The 18,581-nt window shown below is 34.3% G+C and overlaps 1 protein-coding gene across 8 annotated transcripts in view; it reads right to left on the bottom strand.

Moving 5' to 3' along the window:
- Positions 1 to 18,581, bottom strand: part of stumps (DBB domain-containing protein stumps) — a 277,758-nt gene that overhangs the window by 35,649 nt on the left and 223,528 nt on the right. For all 8 annotated transcript variants that reach the window (XM_085825040.1, XM_085825045.1, XM_085825036.1 and 5 more), the window contains 4 exons: positions 15,050 to 15,188; positions 13,756 to 14,028; positions 11,570 to 11,760; positions 6,891 to 6,957 (listed from right to left, as the gene is read on the bottom strand). In XM_085825040.1, the coding sequence (XP_085681166.1) occupies positions 6,891 to 6,957; positions 11,570 to 11,760; positions 13,756 to 14,028; positions 15,050 to 15,188 (670 nt within the window). The remainder of the gene's footprint in view (positions 1 to 6,890; positions 6,958 to 11,569; positions 11,761 to 13,755; positions 14,029 to 15,049; positions 15,189 to 18,581) is intronic.

Genomic DNA, 18,581 nt, shown 5'->3' with positions numbered 1-18,581 from the left:
ATCTTGGAATCATTGCCAAAGCCTGGAGATGACACTTTGGGCAATTCCAAGTTCGTCTGATACTTCTAGTTGGGTAGGCCCACATTCCAGACGGCCGATAATTCTACCATGTAAAAAATCATCTAAATGCGTCCTTTGTGTCATAACTATTCGGTTATTGCACTGAAATGCTTATAAAGCGCCTGCGAACAATTTTACTTCTTTGCCTGTATTCCTTATATATCACTCTCTTACACTCTCGTCATTGTGACGTACCATCGGTGTCATCTGGTTACTTCCTGAAATTTGCATATGATTCTTGAAGACGTGTGTAGTGATTTTACAGGTGATATATTTATTTTAGATTCCGATTTCCGCGTGACTCCGAATTATCCTTAATTTATGGACATGAGTGTATTTCTGTCATAATTTGCTGCATTTGAGCCACCAAATTCTCTGATTTCAAGTACCAAGAAACTGTGTCACTATATACATATTGATTATTTTTCTATACATATTATTACTGTGCATATTTGATTGATCTAAAGTGGTTGACAACGATGCTGCTTCACAATTGGCGTGAGTGGCAGTTAAGCCACCGCCTTTTTGTCGCCGAGACCCATCGTTATGGTTCATTCAGTTGGATGCGCAGTTTAAATTGAGTTACATTACTGTCGACGAAACTCTATTTTATACAGCGATCGCCGCGTTAGAATCAGAGGTACTGCAATCAGCTCGTGAAATAATTTTGAATCCACCGGCGACGGACAAATACAAATCTTTAAAAAAGATTAATTTCCGTTTATGAAGAATCCGAGATAGTTAAAATCAAGCAGCTGTTGCACGATTTACAGTTGAGTGATATAAGGCCTTCTTAGTTGCTATCTAAAATGTCAGACTTAGCCGCCGGTAACCTAACGGATAACATTCTTAAAACATTATGGACGAATAGACTCCCATCTAACATGCAAACCATTTTAGCGGCCAGTAGCGAGCCACTTAACAATCTTCCCGAAATCGCTAATAAAATTCACGAACTGGCCATTCCTGCGCAAATACACGCAGTGCAGGCTCCTGGTCCAGGTATTGTGGCGTTACAGGCTCAAATTGATGATTTGTCCAAACAGGTTGCTCAGTTAGTAGCCATCCAAGCTGAACCTTTTCACCGCAACCTCTCCACATCACGTAGTCGAAATACACGTCCTAACCCACTGAGGAAACGTTATGAAAGCCCTCCTCCGGGTATTTGTTTTGTACCACCACAAATTTGGAAACAAGGCAAACAAATGCCACCCTCCGTGGGACCCACCGTGGCAACAAATGCCACCCACCGTGACCAGGGAAACGAGAAGGGCCGTTGGTCGAAGTCATGAATGACAGCGGCCAGAATTTTGCACGCCTTTTCGTCATCGAAAAGAATTCGGGCTTAAGGTTTCTTGTAGACACCGGGCTGATGTTTCTGTAGTTCCACCACATTTTCACGAACAAAAGCGCTTTATTAAGTTACAACTTTATATAGCAAATGGAACTCCTATTCAAACTTCTGGTGAACGCCTGATATATGTTGATTTAAGATTGCGCCGCAATTTCCAATGACAATTTATTATTGCTACTGCCCTATTATTGACGCTGACTTATTACATAAATTTTCTTTGCTTATCGATATTAAAAATCGCCTTTTGATAGATTCCATAACCAACTTAACTTATCATGGAGTAATTTGCAATAGTGAAGATTTGAGCATTAAACTGATTTCGGGTAACTCCCCATGACATCAACTTCTCAGAGAATTCCCTACAATCACGCACACAGTTATGGGTATTTCCGAACCCAAGAACGATGTACTATATTATACTGAAACTAACGGACCTCCAATTGCCGCTAAACCTAGACGCTTACCTCCGGACAAGCTTAAAGCCGCCAAAGAGGAATTTTAATACATGATGGAAAAGGGAATTTGCCGTCTTTCAAAAAGTTCATGGGCCAGTCCGCTCCATCTAGTTCGGAAACAAAATGGTAAGTGGTGATTATCGCCGGTTAAATGCAGCTACAATTTCTCATCGTTACCCAATCCCGCGCATTCAAGACTGTATGCAAGTTTTAGAGGGAAAAGCTATTTTCAAAACCCTTGATCTTGAGCGGGCGTATCACCAAATGCCCGTTAACCCAGCTGATAGTCCCAGCTGTTAACCCAGCTGAAATTGCGGTTATTACGCCTTTTGGACTATTTGAGTTTCCGGTCATGATTTTCGACTTATGCAGTGCTGCTCAAACATGCCAACTCTTCATGAATCAGGTGTTAATCGGCCTCGACTTTCGTGTACTTTATTTTGATGACGTCTTAATCGCCTCCTCTACAGAGCAAGAACACCTATCACATTTGAGAACAGTTTTTGAACATTTTCAAAGGTACGGTGTTAAGTCTTAATCCTTCCAAATGCGTTTTTGGTCAACCAAGAGTATTCTTTCTTGGTCATGAAATTTCCGCTGATGGCGTTCAACCCCTTCCAGAGTCACCGCTATCCGCGATATGCCCGAACCATCTACAGTGACGAACTTAAGATTTCTTGCTATGCTCAATTTTACGTTTCTTACCTCATGCAGTAACCATACAAGCACCTCTAAATTCTTTTTTGGTTGGAAGCAAGAAAAACGATAAACGCGTTATAACCTGGACCACAGAATCTTGCGAAGCGTTCCAAAAATGCAAAAATGATTTAATTTTGTCAACAAATTTGCAGTATCCTTCCGCATCTAAACCATTATCACTCTACGTTTATAAGGTATTTCTCCCGCTTTCCTAGTGTGCCTTCGTGGTGTGGTGTGGTCTGGTGATTCTGCACGCTGGGCCGATACTCCAGAGGTCCGCGGTTCGATTTCCGGCGAAGGCGGTTGCTAATTTTTCAACTCTACAATGGCGCTCGAACTAAAAGGATGAGGATTCTCCACACCCAGGATTTGGCGATGGGGTTCCCTGAAAACATCAGTCGCCCTTTAAAAAGGCTTATGCTTTATGCTTTTCAACAGGATAAAACTTCTCCTCGTCAAATGAGACACCTAGACTTCATAGGGCAGTTTTCAACAGCTATCCGTTATATTGAGGGTTCGCAGAATATTGTTGCAGACACCTTGTCTCGTATTGAAGAACTAGCCGTTCCTTCGCCAATAAAGTTTGCTGCCCTTGCCGATGAATAACACCAGGATTCAGAACTACAAAACCTCTTGAAAAGCAAATCTTCCACCAATCTCAACTTGCAGCCGATGCAAGTGTCACCTGGAAAATCACTTAATTGTGATGTTCAGGATTCAAGATTTCGACCTTTGTTCCCTCCGGATTTCACCATGCCATTTTTAGTCAGTTACATCGTCTGTCACATCCTGGCATCAAGGCTTCAAAAAAAATGATACACCAACGTTTCGTATGGCCTAGCATGCAAAAGGACATAGCCAACTAGACACGTTCGTGCTTGGAGTGCCAAAGATCTAAAATTGTTAGACACACAACCAGACAACTTTAAAATTTTAATTTGCCCTCATCTCCCTTCAATCATGTGCACCTCGACTTGGTCGAGCACTTATATTTATTAATAATAATATAATACATGAATACAATTAACTACTATGTATACATTTTTCTTACCTTGTATGAAGCAAATTTATTATTTACTTCACCAAAGTCGACCCTTTCAAATTTTTCTCTTTCCACACTTAAAAATGCTAGATGACTTAAGGGATCTTGTCACATCGTTGATCGTAAATATGTGAAAATTTATTTAATATGCTGAACGAACGTTCATAATTAGCATTTGATAATGAAATAGTAAGTAGTATTTGAAGTGCGACACTTAAGTTTGGAAAAACATTTTATCTATAGATCTGTAATGGAGTTTTAGGTTCCGTTTCTTTTCTACTGCGGAGTAACGTCATACAGTCACATTCACTGCTCAAAACAATTAGGGGATATTGTGGGTTCGGTATGAAATAACCATATAATCAACAACCTTTTTGAACAAAAGGAAATAGAAGAGATTATAAAGAAAAATTGTAACGTTTACAAAGTTGGGAATATGCAAATTTAGTCTGTGACGTCAAAAACTATGCGTTTTAGATAAGGAGTGAGGAGCGACCTGCAGTATTCCTTTTGTAATAGGAGATTAAAAACAATTCACATGCGTTGAATGCTTCGTAGCAGTGAATATACGATGTCTCAGCAAGATGACATAGTTGAATCGGTAGCCAGGAAGGACATCAGTCGTTTACAGGAGAGTCAAACGCAATCCATTGTAGGGGAAGCGTTAGGATTGTCCCAAAATGTCATTTCCAGATTATGGAATCGGGTTTTAGAAACTGGATATGTTTGAGAAATCGTTTTAAAATAAAAGCAGAACATATACGTGCATTTCGTTTAAAAAAAATATAAATATATCTCTACTTTGGAGAAATAAAGTGGTCAGGAAGAACGTTTTGGTTGATGTACAGCAAACATTTTGTTACACATTTTATCAAACAAATCAAGAAAATAAATAATTAATTATATATAAATAATTACAATAGTTATTAAGTTTAAATATATTTTCCAGAAATCGATCAAAATAATAACTGAAATTTTCCGGAAAATCTTGTTTGGAGACCATTTGGCGCCGCTCGTGCATCATGCACCCCCATGCCCCCCTCTCGCTACGCCACTGCTCTGACCCCAAGATGGCCGCGCTAGCCCCGCCCCTAGCGGACACAGACGGAAACGTAATCTACTTCCTGGATGGCCCTCGTATCTTTCAGCGTAAATTATTTAAGTAGATTTCAAAATTGTTATGATGAGAAACATTTCAAATATGCTTTGAGAGTTTTAAAGTATTTGTACTTAACAAAACATCTAAAATTAACCTATAGTAAAAATCTTAAAACTGATAGTATGAACTGTTATGTTGATGCTGATTGGGCAGGTGATGTTGTTGACAGGAAGTCAACTACTGGGTCTGTTATTGAATTATTTGGTAATCCAATTTACTGGAAATCCAAAAAGCAAAGTTGTGTGACAAAATCTTCCACTTTTGACGAATATATTGCTCTATCTGAGGCTGTGACAGAAATTAATTTCTTAAAAAATGTTGTGAATGATGTTTTTGCTGATATAACTCACCCCATTAAAATTTATGAAGATAATTCAGGAGCTTTGGCCATTGCTAATTATGGGAACTTCACTAAAAATTCAAAACACATAGAAGTTCAATATCATTATGTTCACGAAAATGTTCAAAATGGAGTAATTGAAATTGTAAAGATTGATTCAGAATCAAATATTGCAGATATCTTTACTAAGTCTTTAGGAAAGATTAAATTTATGAAATTCAGAGAAGGTTTGAAGTTGAAATAAATTTTGTATACTGTTTATTTAAGTGAAGTTTATTTAAATATTTTTGCTTGAAATGAAATAGATTTTGGTAATGTCCTTATGTAAACTAAATTGTGTTTAACTTTGATTTTAATATTTAAGTTAATGAAAGAAAGTTTTTTAAAAATAATTTGTGTTAAGTGTTGAATGTTATTGTTTATATCTATGCTTAATTGTAAATGGTAAAGCTGAAAAGGTTGCTTATATCTATGTTTATTTGTAATTAGTAAATATAAATGTAAGGAGGCGTGTTAGTTTGGTACATTTATATTTACCATATTGGCAACACCAAGTTCTCTCTCTGTGTGCGAGCTATGGATGCCGTTGGAATGTTGTGCACGTGTTGTTAAGTTTCAATAAAAAATGTGAAAAGATACGTTTCTTATTTTTTGACTTCCTTTTTCATATGATATCAGTTTATTTAACAGACAGTATCTGCTTTCTCTACACTTCTACAAAAACTTCACCTTAGGCTTGACATACATCTGCAGCATTGTGGGCATAAAGTGTGTTCTTTATCACTATCACCACAGAATAAATTATAGGTAATTTTTCAGAAGACTGAAAGAACTCTTTTATAAAAATGCATTAAAGCATTTCATACAAATAAAATCATGTACAGAGGAATTACTTTTGAAATAAATTTTATGCTCTTAAATGAAAACAAACTTTAATTCAAAAACTCCATCTTAGGTTTCCCCTAATCCGTACACTATTTCTGTCATTGCTTATTCATCACATATGTGCCATTAGCAATTTAAGTGCTAAAATTGAAATTTTAGAATTATTAAAAAAATTCTTTATTCTTCAATTCTTCATTCTCTTTTTCTTAGAAGCTTTTCTGTTTCACAAGACAGGGAAATTTCACGAAATGCCATTTTTAAGCAATTATTTCGATTCAATTTTTGCAAACTGTTAACATACTAGCTATTACAGGCTTAGCAATAATACATTTAAAGTTAACTGAAGATCTGAAAAAGAAGGGGCAAATTCATAATACATATTTGCCATACATATACAAAGTTTATTTTGAAAGATATCACAGAATATATACCAAAATGTAGTGATTTATCTAAAATGAAATATTTGCAGAGATTCACTATACGATCTGTGCATAATAATAACAGTAATAATAAAAGCCTTACTCCACATGCAAAAAAGGCTAATAACTTCATCAATAAAATTTACTTTTTCAGCCAAAATGTGTTGTTAATGTAGAGTACTATTATTAAAAGATGTATTTACATGCACACATATATATAATAAAAGTTGCTAATAAAATTTACCACCACATTGAATTTTCATTTCTTTGTTTAAATTTGCCACCATACTGAATTTTCATTTCATTTGTTTATATCCAAAATATGCAGATAACAGGTATTCATGGATTACCAGAATTTTACTGTATAAACATTGTTTTTTCCACACGCAGCATTAGAAAAGTTTTCCTCAAACTCACAGTATTAGAGTATTCACTCATTCAGAGAAGCTAATATGCATAAATAGTGCACAAACTCACCAATTACATTCTGATTATGGCTCACAGGTATTTCAAAATTCAATTTTTCTTCACAGTGCGCAGGTTTCTGCAAATAAAACCCATTGATAAATAACACGAACAGGCGGATTCACTATTAGCTGATTTTCAATATTTATTTCATGTTTAGTAGTAATTTCAACAAATGCATATTAATAAGTTATCAAAAATCCATACTTGTAGATTTAGGTTTATACTAATCACTTTAATCATACATGATATACTATAAATGCTTAAAGATAACTCTTTAAATACAATATAAAGTCAAAACAGAAGAGAAATTCAGTAAGTGAAACATAAAATTAGCAAAGCAACAACCCTGTGTTTGGCACAGATTTAGTCAATAACTGAGTTATTGAAACTATACAAACCTTCTTGCTGCTCTTGCATATTCTCATTGCTTGTTTTTCACATATTAATATAACCCATCCCCTTCTATTTGTTTTGTTGATATAGCAAAAATTCAGCCTATTCTAATTGACAAATATAATTGCAGGAAGCCAAACCACCACCCAAAAATACCCGATTTCAGTTTTCCGATATGAAGAGCAGTCAACGTGTGTATAAAAACTTTTAAAGTGGAAGTTTCTGGCCTGGTGTGAATTGACACTTGTCGAAAGCATCTTTTCCCCATATTTCTATTTTTTGCATTAACAGACTTATGTGGAGGCAGCTTTATACAAGAAAAGTTGAGAGTTACCATTTTTTAGAATAAATTTATTTTTATGAATTATTATTTTTTACCTTTTAGTTTTTATTAAGGAAATCTGAATGCAGTTGTCAAAGAGCAGTTACATAACATAAAAAAACTGAGGCCTTTTCAAGCAACTACTCAAGTATTTTTTAACCACTAGTAGAATAACACCACCAGCCGGTTAAGGATATATCCAGTTTTAAGATAAAGAAATCTCTTTTTAGAGAATTATAGTGCCTTCATTTCACAGAAAATAAAGAATTCAAGTGAAGAATAAATGAGAAATCATAATTTTAGCCAAATAATTACAATAGTTTTGATGTTAAAAGGCAGATCACAAATAAGAAAATTAGAATGCTGTATATTTTATTATTTATTGTAATGTACCAAAATAAGTAATGATTATATAAAATTTTTATGCTTTTGATATTCTGCAAAAAATGTTTGTCTCCAAGTAATCCTACTAATTATTTGGATTTTGCAAAAACAAGAACTTCTTCAAACTGAATTGAGGCCTGAAATTTGAATAGAATCCTAAGAATTCCATTAATTTTTTCAAATATAATACTCAAAATTTATATTCTGCAATTACTTAAGAATTATTTCCAAACTTAATGATTTATATTTTCTAAATTTCATCATTGCTCTTCATTTTCTAATGCTTTATTTTCTCTAAAAAAAGGCTTTTTTTTTTTTTATTGCCAAGCCTTCGTCTCTTTGAATGGGGCGAGAGACATTTTGGAATCTTTGTTGTTATAAATACTTTCAACTGGTTAATGATATATATAATTCTGACCTTGATAATATAGAGTTAAAGACGCATGAATCTAGAATGCTTATACTACTGAATTATATACCATATTTGCCGGAGTATAAGACGCACCTTTTTTCTTTGAAAATAAGTCTGAAAAACAGGGTGCGTCTTATAAGTCGATACTCAGTTTTTGTTTACCTTCATTTCTGGAAATTTCCTTTATTCGGAGTTATGTGATTTTTTTATTGTTTCCTTTCAGAGTGTGGGAATATTACAATTACACAGAGTTCAGTGAATGCGCATGTGCTGACATCGTCGATCACACTGAATGATAAAGAGGACAATTTGTTGTATGAGGACTCAGATGCTGATTTAGAAGAGGATTCAAGTGACTTTTCATTTAGCTCTGGAGATGAGTGTCTGGGTTTTGATGAAGAAGATTAAATGGTGTTCTTTCCCAGATAGATTGGGTATTTGAAGAAAGTATAACATTGGATTTGCATAACTTTATATTTAAAATACTGTAAATTCATTATAATGATCAGTAATACAGTTTTATCCTTCAAAAATGTGTATAAAAAGAGAGGTGTGTCTTATATGCTGGCAAAATACGGTAGTTATTATTTCAAAATTCATACATTTTTCATATACATATAACCAAATCTACACTCGTGAGACAAAACATTATGACCATCCCCATATTTTTCAATGAACTTGTCTGGATGACATGAAGGGCACGTGATTAGTAAGTATAGTATTCAACTCATGCTGGAGAAAGTAAGGAATCCTTTTTCCATTTACTTCTGTGAATGATGGAGAAGGCTGCTGTTCTAAGTGAATTTAATGGAGGACAGATTGTAATGACTGGAAGAATCAGAATGAATATCTCCAAAACTGCATGACTGGTAGGTTGTGCACAATCTGTCATTGTTAGTATTCATGCAAAGTGAATTAAATGATGGTAAAGCCAGCCAGGGCTTAATTTCTAAAATTAGAAGTGCTAGAGCCCTATTGAAGACTGTCAGCAAAGAGGAACAAGAGTAAATAAATAAATAAATAAAATGACTATTAAACTTATTAATAATTTTAAAACTAAATAGTTATTTATTATCAAATTAATTAATAGCTATTTAATTAACGTTTACAAATTTGTTATTTAATCAATAATTATTATATAGTTAAATAATTAAAATTAAATGTAAAGAGAGAAATTAAAATTTAATAAGCGATTTTAATGTAATTTTATTGCTAAAAATAAAATATTTGAGATAAAATTTTTACTGAAATTGTTTCAATTACATAAAAGAAGTGAAGCAACCTTCTTATTTAGGGCTCCGGTGTGCTCCGACTAGAATTATGATTTATTACAAAAACTAAGAAGCATCAGAGCCGGCATTCAGTGGGCTCCAGCGCAATTTAAGCTCTGATCATAGGGGAAAAAATGTCTTTTATCATCACAAAAATTAAACATACTTAAAATATAGCTGATGAAAATTCAGATAATGCTAAAAAGAGGGCGAAACTAAATGAGGGCATGAGGGTATGAGTGGATGGAAACCAAAAAATGAGGGGAATCTTGGTGAGAGAGAATGTTCCGCGGCTTTTTGCTGATATAATTATAGCCATCAAGCGGATGTGTGTCAGGGGTAAAATGAGTTCTGAATCTAAGGATGAATGCAAAGTTGCTGGTTACGCTTTTCACCCCCCCCCGGTATTTGGTTACATTAGCAGATATTCTGGGAACATGATGTATAGGATGTGCTTGAGCAGTTTATCTCATTATTTCATTCTTACTAACTTTACTCGCTGTCACTTAATGCACATTTAAGAACACAAATTTTCCTTCCTGCGAGAATTACTAACTGTAACCAACAATAACAATACACTAGATACGATGGCATGGAGAGAAATGTACCTGTTCCTAAACAAACTCCCCAAATTTATTGCACTTCTTAAAGGGAAAAATTTCTGCATGTGAGTGAGGGGACTTTACTTGAACGTCTCATGTTCTCATGAGCTCGCATTTCTAGGGAAGTATATTGCAAGATCTGCTTATTGTTAAACTAAAACGTTAGGAATTCTATTATTTTTTTTTTCTTGAAATGTGGTTCAGTTTTATAAAAAGAAGTACCAGAGCTCATCTTATTTAGGGCTCCGGTGCGCTCCAGCTAGAATTGTAATTTATCTTAAAAATTCAGAAGAGCCGGAGCCGGACTCTGGCTCAATTTAAGCACTGCAGTAGATGCCAAGGCCATCCTCACATCATCAAAGAAAAAGGAAATCGGAAACTGTCCCACTTGGTATAGCAAAACTGGTGCCAGAGAGTGGCTCAGCTGACAGCACAGTACAGAGCAGGTCCAAGTGCATTCAGAACACACAATTCAGCAGACACTGTTGGATATGGAACTGTGCAACAGATGTCCCACTCATGTGCCTCTTGTGACCAAGCAACATTGTCAACTATGCCTTTAGTGAGCCCAGAAACACTGAGACTGGACCACAGATAAGTAGAAGACAGTTGCTTGGTTAGATGAATTCTGATTTCTCATATATCATATCAATGGTCGTGTCAGGATACGCTGTCTTCCAGGCGAAAAGTTGCTCCTCAACGGTACAGCAGACCATACGCAGGCTGATGGTGGCAGTATTATATTATGCTTTAAGGAACATTCCTTATAGGTGGCTCTTACCTTAGTTGTGGTAGAACAGACCATGAAAGCTGCAGACTATCTCAACATACTTGCAGATCAGGTACATCATTACATGCTTCCCAACTGGAAATGGAATCTTCTAGTAGGACATTGTCCTATGTTACAAGGTTCGAATTGTGTTGAAGTTGTTCGAGGAGCATAAGGATGAATTCCAGTTAATGTCCTGGCCACTTAACTCGCCGGATCTTACCCTGATAAAGTATATTTAGGATGTCATGGAGTGGAAGCTCAGACTTCAAACATCACCATGTCTGAATATTTTGACTCTGCTTGAACGATGCTTAGACATTTGGTACAACCTGTCTCCAGTCATCTACCAAGAACTTGTGACTTCCATGGCAAGACGAGTTGCAGCTGTTTTGCAGGCCAAAAGTCATGCAACGTGTTTTTGAGTAGGTGGTCATAATGTTTTGACTCTTCAATGTGTATATGCATATAATGAAACGCGTTTTTGCTTATGCAGATTCTAATAAAAGCACAAAATTTTAAAAAACGTACATACCAAAAATTCATCAATAACAGCAGCAACATCATTATGACCTGCATGATTAGCCAACTGAGCTGGAGTTAAACCTCTTGCATTCTTCATATTTGAGGCTGTTTGAGAACCAGGGCATGCAAGTAATTCTTTAACTAACTCATATAAACCATGGCAAGCAGCAAAATGTAATAATGAGGGGAATTCTTCCTTAGCTAAAAACAAATTATTTTATGGCTACATTCACATAATTTTTTTAACATTTATTCATCAATAGAACTTATGCATAATAAAATACAAGGTGTTCCAAAAAGGTCATATAATGGTTAGCTACTAGAGCCATAGATCATGTTAAAGAAATGAATTAAATAAAATATGCTTTCATAATATTTTCCATCCAAAAATTTTGATACATAATGTGGCTCATTCATTGTGGTAAATTTTTCTATATGGCTTATAGGCTTCACCACAAAGAAATTTTCTAATTAATGAATTCCTCCAAAAAATATTGTCAGTAATTTTATAACTCAAATCACATTTAATAACAATCACATGTAATAAAAATACAGGGATTTAATTACATAATTTTTAAAATTTTTATTAGCCTTTCTATAAATATCTATACAGTACAAAATCTTTAATCTGGACTCGTTGGGACTTCGATGATTCCGGATTAGGAGATTTTCTCGATTATAGATCATCAATTTAAATCTGGTAAGATGGCATGCAGAAATTATACAATTAAAAAATGAAACCATAATTTATGGAATAAAGAGCATTTATGATCTAAAGGGTATCAAAATTTACAAATAAAAAAGCTTAATATTTATTTGTTTACTTTATTAAACATTTCTTTCAACACGCGCATGCGTAAAGCATACATTACACTTAGTCGAAATTAGAAAATTACAACCAGAAAACTATTTAATGTTTATTTGTGATATTTATAATGACAAGAAAATTAATTTAAATCATATCAGAGTACATCGAGATGAAACACTACATTTAGTAAGGAATTATAAGCTGAATAAAATAAAAACATCTGCCCTGAAGATGAGGATAGTGCTGACAGATGAACTTCCAGTTCATTGTGCGCTGCGATGCCCCCCCCCCCCGCAGAGCAACTTAAAATTAATAAACAGATTTCGGAATGGTTAGAGAAACAAATCACCTCTCTGTCACTTTCTTCCTGCCTTTGTCCATTTTTTGAAGCAATTCCACTTTTTGTTTAATGGACATTGAAACATGCTTTCGCTTTATAGATCTCTTGGCAGCACAAGAATTAGTTATAAATCACACATAATCGAAAGTTCAAGCTTACATTTTATAAAATTGCTCTAACAGTCTGCAAAAAATAAAAACCAGGTTCAATTAAAAGATTAAGGAAAAATGCAATCTGCAACATTAACTGAAATAGATAATTAGATAATTTTAGCCTAGCTTATACCATCCGAAACGCGCATGCGTAAACGCATACGTGCATACGTAAACATATTATACGCATGTGTAAATGCATTATGCGTTTACGCATGCGCAGAAAGTTTGTAGCTTTGAGGTCCGGATTATGGACGTCCCGATTAAAGACTTTATACTATAGTAATTTTAAATGGCTACTGAGCTGATATTTTCTAAAAGTTATCTTTCAGAAATTTGGATTAGAAAACTTATTACACAGCCCCTACAACTATTTTAATATGGTTCCCAAAATTTTTGTTTAATAATATCTCAATTAAGTTGATTTAATATGGGTAAAAAATATTTTATTGGATTAATTTAGCTATATTTCCATCCTAAGACATACTTTTTTATCTGGAAGGTTCATATAAAACTTAACTGCTTTGTGCATTTTTACTAAAAGCCATCCCCCGACCAAAATTATCACAGTTTGAAAGCCCATCTTATTTGAATCCTTTATTAAACAGACATTGTGGATGCAAAATCAATCATTCAACAGATATTTAATCTAGTAGTCTTTTTAAATACTGCAAATCATTTTTTTTTATTTTAAAAATGTCAAGATAACAGTTTTTTATGATCTTATTTATTTTGAAGACATAAGATGCATATTTGAATGCAATAATAATTTTCTTAATTTTAATTCTAAAATTTTAGAATAACCACTAAAAAATTATATGTATTATAAATTTAATAATAAACTTTTATATTTTTATTCAATGCACAAAATATAGAAATTATAAAAAAGAACTCACCTTTTATTCTGTCATGTTTAACATCATGCTCTAATAGTTCAAAACCTGCTTTTGGCAAGTTTTTCTTAAACAATTTGGCTAACAAAGTATCAGCATCGTGCAAAGTAGCCACTCCTAATGTACTGCACAAAAATTCATATGGAGACACCACAGACATAAGCAGGCTGTACAATTCAACCATTTTTGACACACATTTCACAGGACTGACACCCAATAAATCTTCTCCAAGCCAAACATGGACATTTACCATGGTTTGTGCTTGCATAAAATCATCTGTAAAATCCAATATCAAAATTGTACATGTAATTCTATAAAGATATATTTTGCATGTGCTTTAATAAACATAACAAGCTACATCTTAAAACATAACAAGCTACATCTTTAAACATAATTTCATACATGGTTTGATCAGTGCAATAAAAACAATAAAATGCTTCTGCTCAAATATCTATTAAATAATTTTTACAATCGTATTCACAAATATAACTTTAACATACAGTGAGGATAAATACTTTATATAATATGAATCTTTTCCATGTTACAGCCACATATGCCAAACAACTTTCTCTCAAAAGATACATGCCGATACTTTAAATGAAAAAATGGTACTTACGGAAAATCGACCGTAAATACCGTACTGGTCGACGATTTTTGCCTATTAAAGAAGAGATGCCAAACTACATGATTTTTCACCAAAAAGAGAAAAGTCTTCCGCAAACACACTGGGTTTCGCTGGCGCGAATTGCACCATCTCTTGTGGTCAGCAGGATTTTTCGTAAGTAGCAAAAAAACTTGCAAATAAAATTACAAATAGGTACCATAATTTTGGATAGATAAGCCACAGCTCATACATGCTTAAAAGTTGAAAATTTAGGTCTGTGGTTTATCTGCCGAAACGGCGTATCTGAGGGAATTTTATTTTTCCTCTGTCCTTAAAACTCCACTAGTTCAGATCATAAGTATTGCACAAGCGAAACGGTAAGAATTTGCTGCATATCCAACCTCAGATTGTGCTAAGGCAGTGCAATAAGTTCAAACTCCCCTAACTAAGGCAGGTACTGCTCTCTAGACACTGTAATGCTCGTACCTTCTCCTAAACTCCATGTTTTTTCACGCATTTTACTATGACTTTTTGCTGTAACATTTTACAGTAATATTATTAGAATTCATATAATGAAAATAACTCTGAGAAACTAAAATCAAAACATCAGTTTAAAAAAAAAATAACACTTATAATTTAAAATTGGCAAGTACCTTGAATAACAAACACAAGGAACTTAAAATTGGCAAGTACCTGGAATAACAAACACAAGGGTATATGGATTTCTTTTCTTCACTGGAACTTCCCGAGCACCGTTAGATTCCAAAGTTATTCGTACATAAGTATTTTCATCCAGAGGACGGGCTAACATAACATAAACTTTACCGTTACCCTAAGAATAAAAGAAATACACAATTAAATCAAAATTTACACAGATACATAAACACGCAAATAATAATTAATTTAAGACAAATTTTAAATCCCACACTCACATGTAGTTATTATTAATAATGAAATAAAAATAAAATGACACTGGGCATTTTTTTTTCTTCTTTGTACGAAGTAAAGAAAAGTACTGTAATCACAAAAAATTTTGGGTATCATATTTCTACGAAAATATCAATTTTGACCATTACTGAATCCATTTGAGAAATGTTTTTGCATGACACCTGTACGTAAGTAATAAAGGACTCTTTTTCCTAAAACTAATTGCAAAATGGATTTAGAACAGATTTTTCCCCCGACATTCGTACCTCGCATAACTCAAAAATGAGTAGTCCCCAGAAGGCTGAAATTTTGTATATGGGACTGCTATAACATGTAGCTCAATACCTCTCTTTTTGGTTGCAATCAGTCGTGCTAAAAGTGAATAAATATACATATATATACATATATACCCACTCTACTACCCAGCTCTGTGAGCTTAGATTTTCTATTCTTGTATGTTGGTAAATTGAGCATTTTTTTTTTTTTTAGCTTTAAAAGTGATTGATGTGGCATCTGATTTTGAGAGTATCAGTACTCTTATACCCGAGAACTTTGTGAGCGAGAGTAGAGTAGAATGTAATGTAACTGCATAAATAGCGCATCGCTGCTGTCTTATGAATTAGTTAGAAATAAATGTTTGTGCTGTGAACTAGTCCATTTTGGTTGCGTAATGCACGTCACTGAACCCACACCGCTAGACACAACAAGTTGGCGATGAGGCTGTGTGAGAAGAAAATCGTTCCCGACTCAGCGTACTTGGTTACATGCGTAAAGTAGTAGCAAAACCGAAACTTGGATTTAGGGGATTCCCCAAAAATTGCAAAAGCTAGGAAAGTTATTTGATTTTTATTTTGAAAGGATGGAGAAGTTAATTGAAGAATTGATAAAGCAGAATGAAGCTTTAATGGTCGCATTGCAAGAGAAATTGGAACATAAACAAGACAAAATTTCTGTTTCCTTTGATAAGTTCGATGAAACGGTAGAAAATTTTGATTCATTCATAGAACGATTTGAGGCTTTTTTGGACATAAAAAATGTTCCAGAGGCAAAACGTGGGAAAGTTCTGATCTCAAGCTTGAATGCGAAATTGTATAATTTGTTGGAAAATTTACTCTCTCCGGATAATCCTTCAGATAAAAATTTTACCAAACTAAAAAAGGTTCTTAAGGATCATTTAGATCCTAAAGCTTTAATAATACCTAGTCGACACATGTTTATTAATATAAAACATCATGAGGGGGAATGAATTAGTCGTTATGTCACTGAATTACGCTCGTTAGCGATTCCTTGTGAATATAAAGAGGATATGCTAAATACCATGTTAAGGGATGTTTTCGTTAGCGGTCTACGAGATCGTAATATCTTAGATCAATTATTTCAGGAAGATGATATCGATTTAGAGAAAACATTAAAGATAGCCTTGGTGATGAAAAAGGCGGTTAAGGGTGCAAATGAGATTATAGGAAATCCCGTAGAACTGAAGGTACTTAAAACCAAGAAAAATGAGTCCAAACTGCGGAAACAAAACTTTGTTGCTAAGAATAATAAGGGTAAAAATGAAACTTGTTTGCGTTGCTTAAGAGCAAATCACAATAAAAACAACTGTAGATTTGCAACAAGTGAATGCCGCTTTTGTAAAAAAATTGGACATATTGAAAAGGCGTGTTATTTGTCTAGAAAAAACCAACAGGTTAAATAAAAGAAAGTTGAGGCAAATAATGATTATGATTTGAAAAATGAGGTCCCCATCTATGGATTTAACTCCAGAACGCACATGTTCAGAGAGGAAGAGCCGAAAAGACCGCCAATAATGGTTCAAGTTAAAATTGAAAACAAACCAGTTAGCATGGAACTTGATACTGAGGGAACAGTTTCGGTAATGTCTATAAATAAATTTAGAAAAATTTCCAATAAAAAGATTCAGCCTACAAATTTAGTTTTTGAAACTTACAGGGGTGATAAGGTGGTACCTTTCGGATATGTTCCTGTTAAAGTTGAATACCAAGGTCAAAAATTGGTTTTAAATCTATACATTGTGGAGGAAAATTTGGACACAATCTTCGGCTGAGAATGGCTGTATAAAATCAATCTCAATTGGAATGCCATCAAAGCATTGAAAACTTCTAGTGAGTTGAATTTAAAAAAATTGCTTGAGGAGTATAAGGAAATTTTTGACGGTAAATTAGGTGAAATTAACAATCACGAAGTAAAACTAAATTTGAAACCTAATACTCAACCAATATTTTGTAGGTCACGACCGGTACCTTTCGCATTAAAAAATAGAGTTGAATCAGAAATTGATCGACTTGAGAAAGAAGGTATCATTGAGAGGGTTGAGACTTCAGAATGGGCAACACCAGTTGTGCCAATTGTTAAATCTGATGGTTCCATTAGGCTTTGTGCTGATTATTCTGTGACTCTGAATCCTGGAGCAGAGTACACCTTACAAGATGACTGTATAATGAGTGGTCAGAGGGTAGTTGTTCCGAAAAATCTCTGAGTTAAAATTCTCGAAGAGTTACACCAAGGACATTTAGGAACCATTAAAATGAAGGCAATCGCCAGATCCTACGTCTTTTGGAAGGGAATTGATCAGCTTGAGAAAGAAGGTATCATTGAGAGGGTTGAGACTTCAGAATGGGCAACACCAGTTGTGCCAATTGTTAAATCTGATGGTTCCATTAGGCTTTGTGCTGATTATTCTGTGACTCTGAATCCTGAAGCAGAGTACACCTTACAAGATGACTGTATAATGAGTGGTCAGAGGGTAGTTGTTCCGAAAAAACTCTGAGTTAAAATTCTCGAAGAGTTACACCAAGGACATTTAGGAACCGTTAAAATGAAGGCAATCGCCAGATCCTACGTCTTTTGGAAGGGAATTGATCAGCTTGAGAAAGAAGGTATCATTGAGAGGGTTGAGACTTCAGAATGGGCAACACCAGTTGTGCCAATTGTTAAATCTGATGGTTCCGTTAGGCTTTGTGCTGATTATTCTGTGACTCTGAATCCTAATTTGGAAGTGCCACAGCATCCATTACCAAAACTTGAAGAAATATTTTCATGCCTTAATGGAGGTAAAAATTTTTCAAAACTTGATTTCAGTCATGCTTATCTACAAATGAAGGTGCATCCGGAGAGCCAACGATTATTAACAATAAACACGCATAAGGGGTTGTATATTTGTAAACACTTAATATATGAATTAAATGCTGCCCCAGCTATTTGGCAGCGCTATGTTGAGCGATTATTTCAGGGGATTGAAGGAACTAAAATTTTTATGGATGATGCTCGAGTGACA

This window comes from Stegodyphus dumicola, chromosome 1 (genome assembly GCF_044657685.1).
Source record: "Stegodyphus dumicola isolate Sdum_Otavi_A_Nest chromosome 1, ASM4465768v1".
NCBI lineage: Eukaryota > Metazoa > Arthropoda > Arachnida > Araneae > Eresidae > Stegodyphus > Stegodyphus dumicola.
The sequence above is the reverse complement of the archived record's forward strand: the minus strand, read 5'-3'. Positions and strand labels throughout refer to the sequence as shown.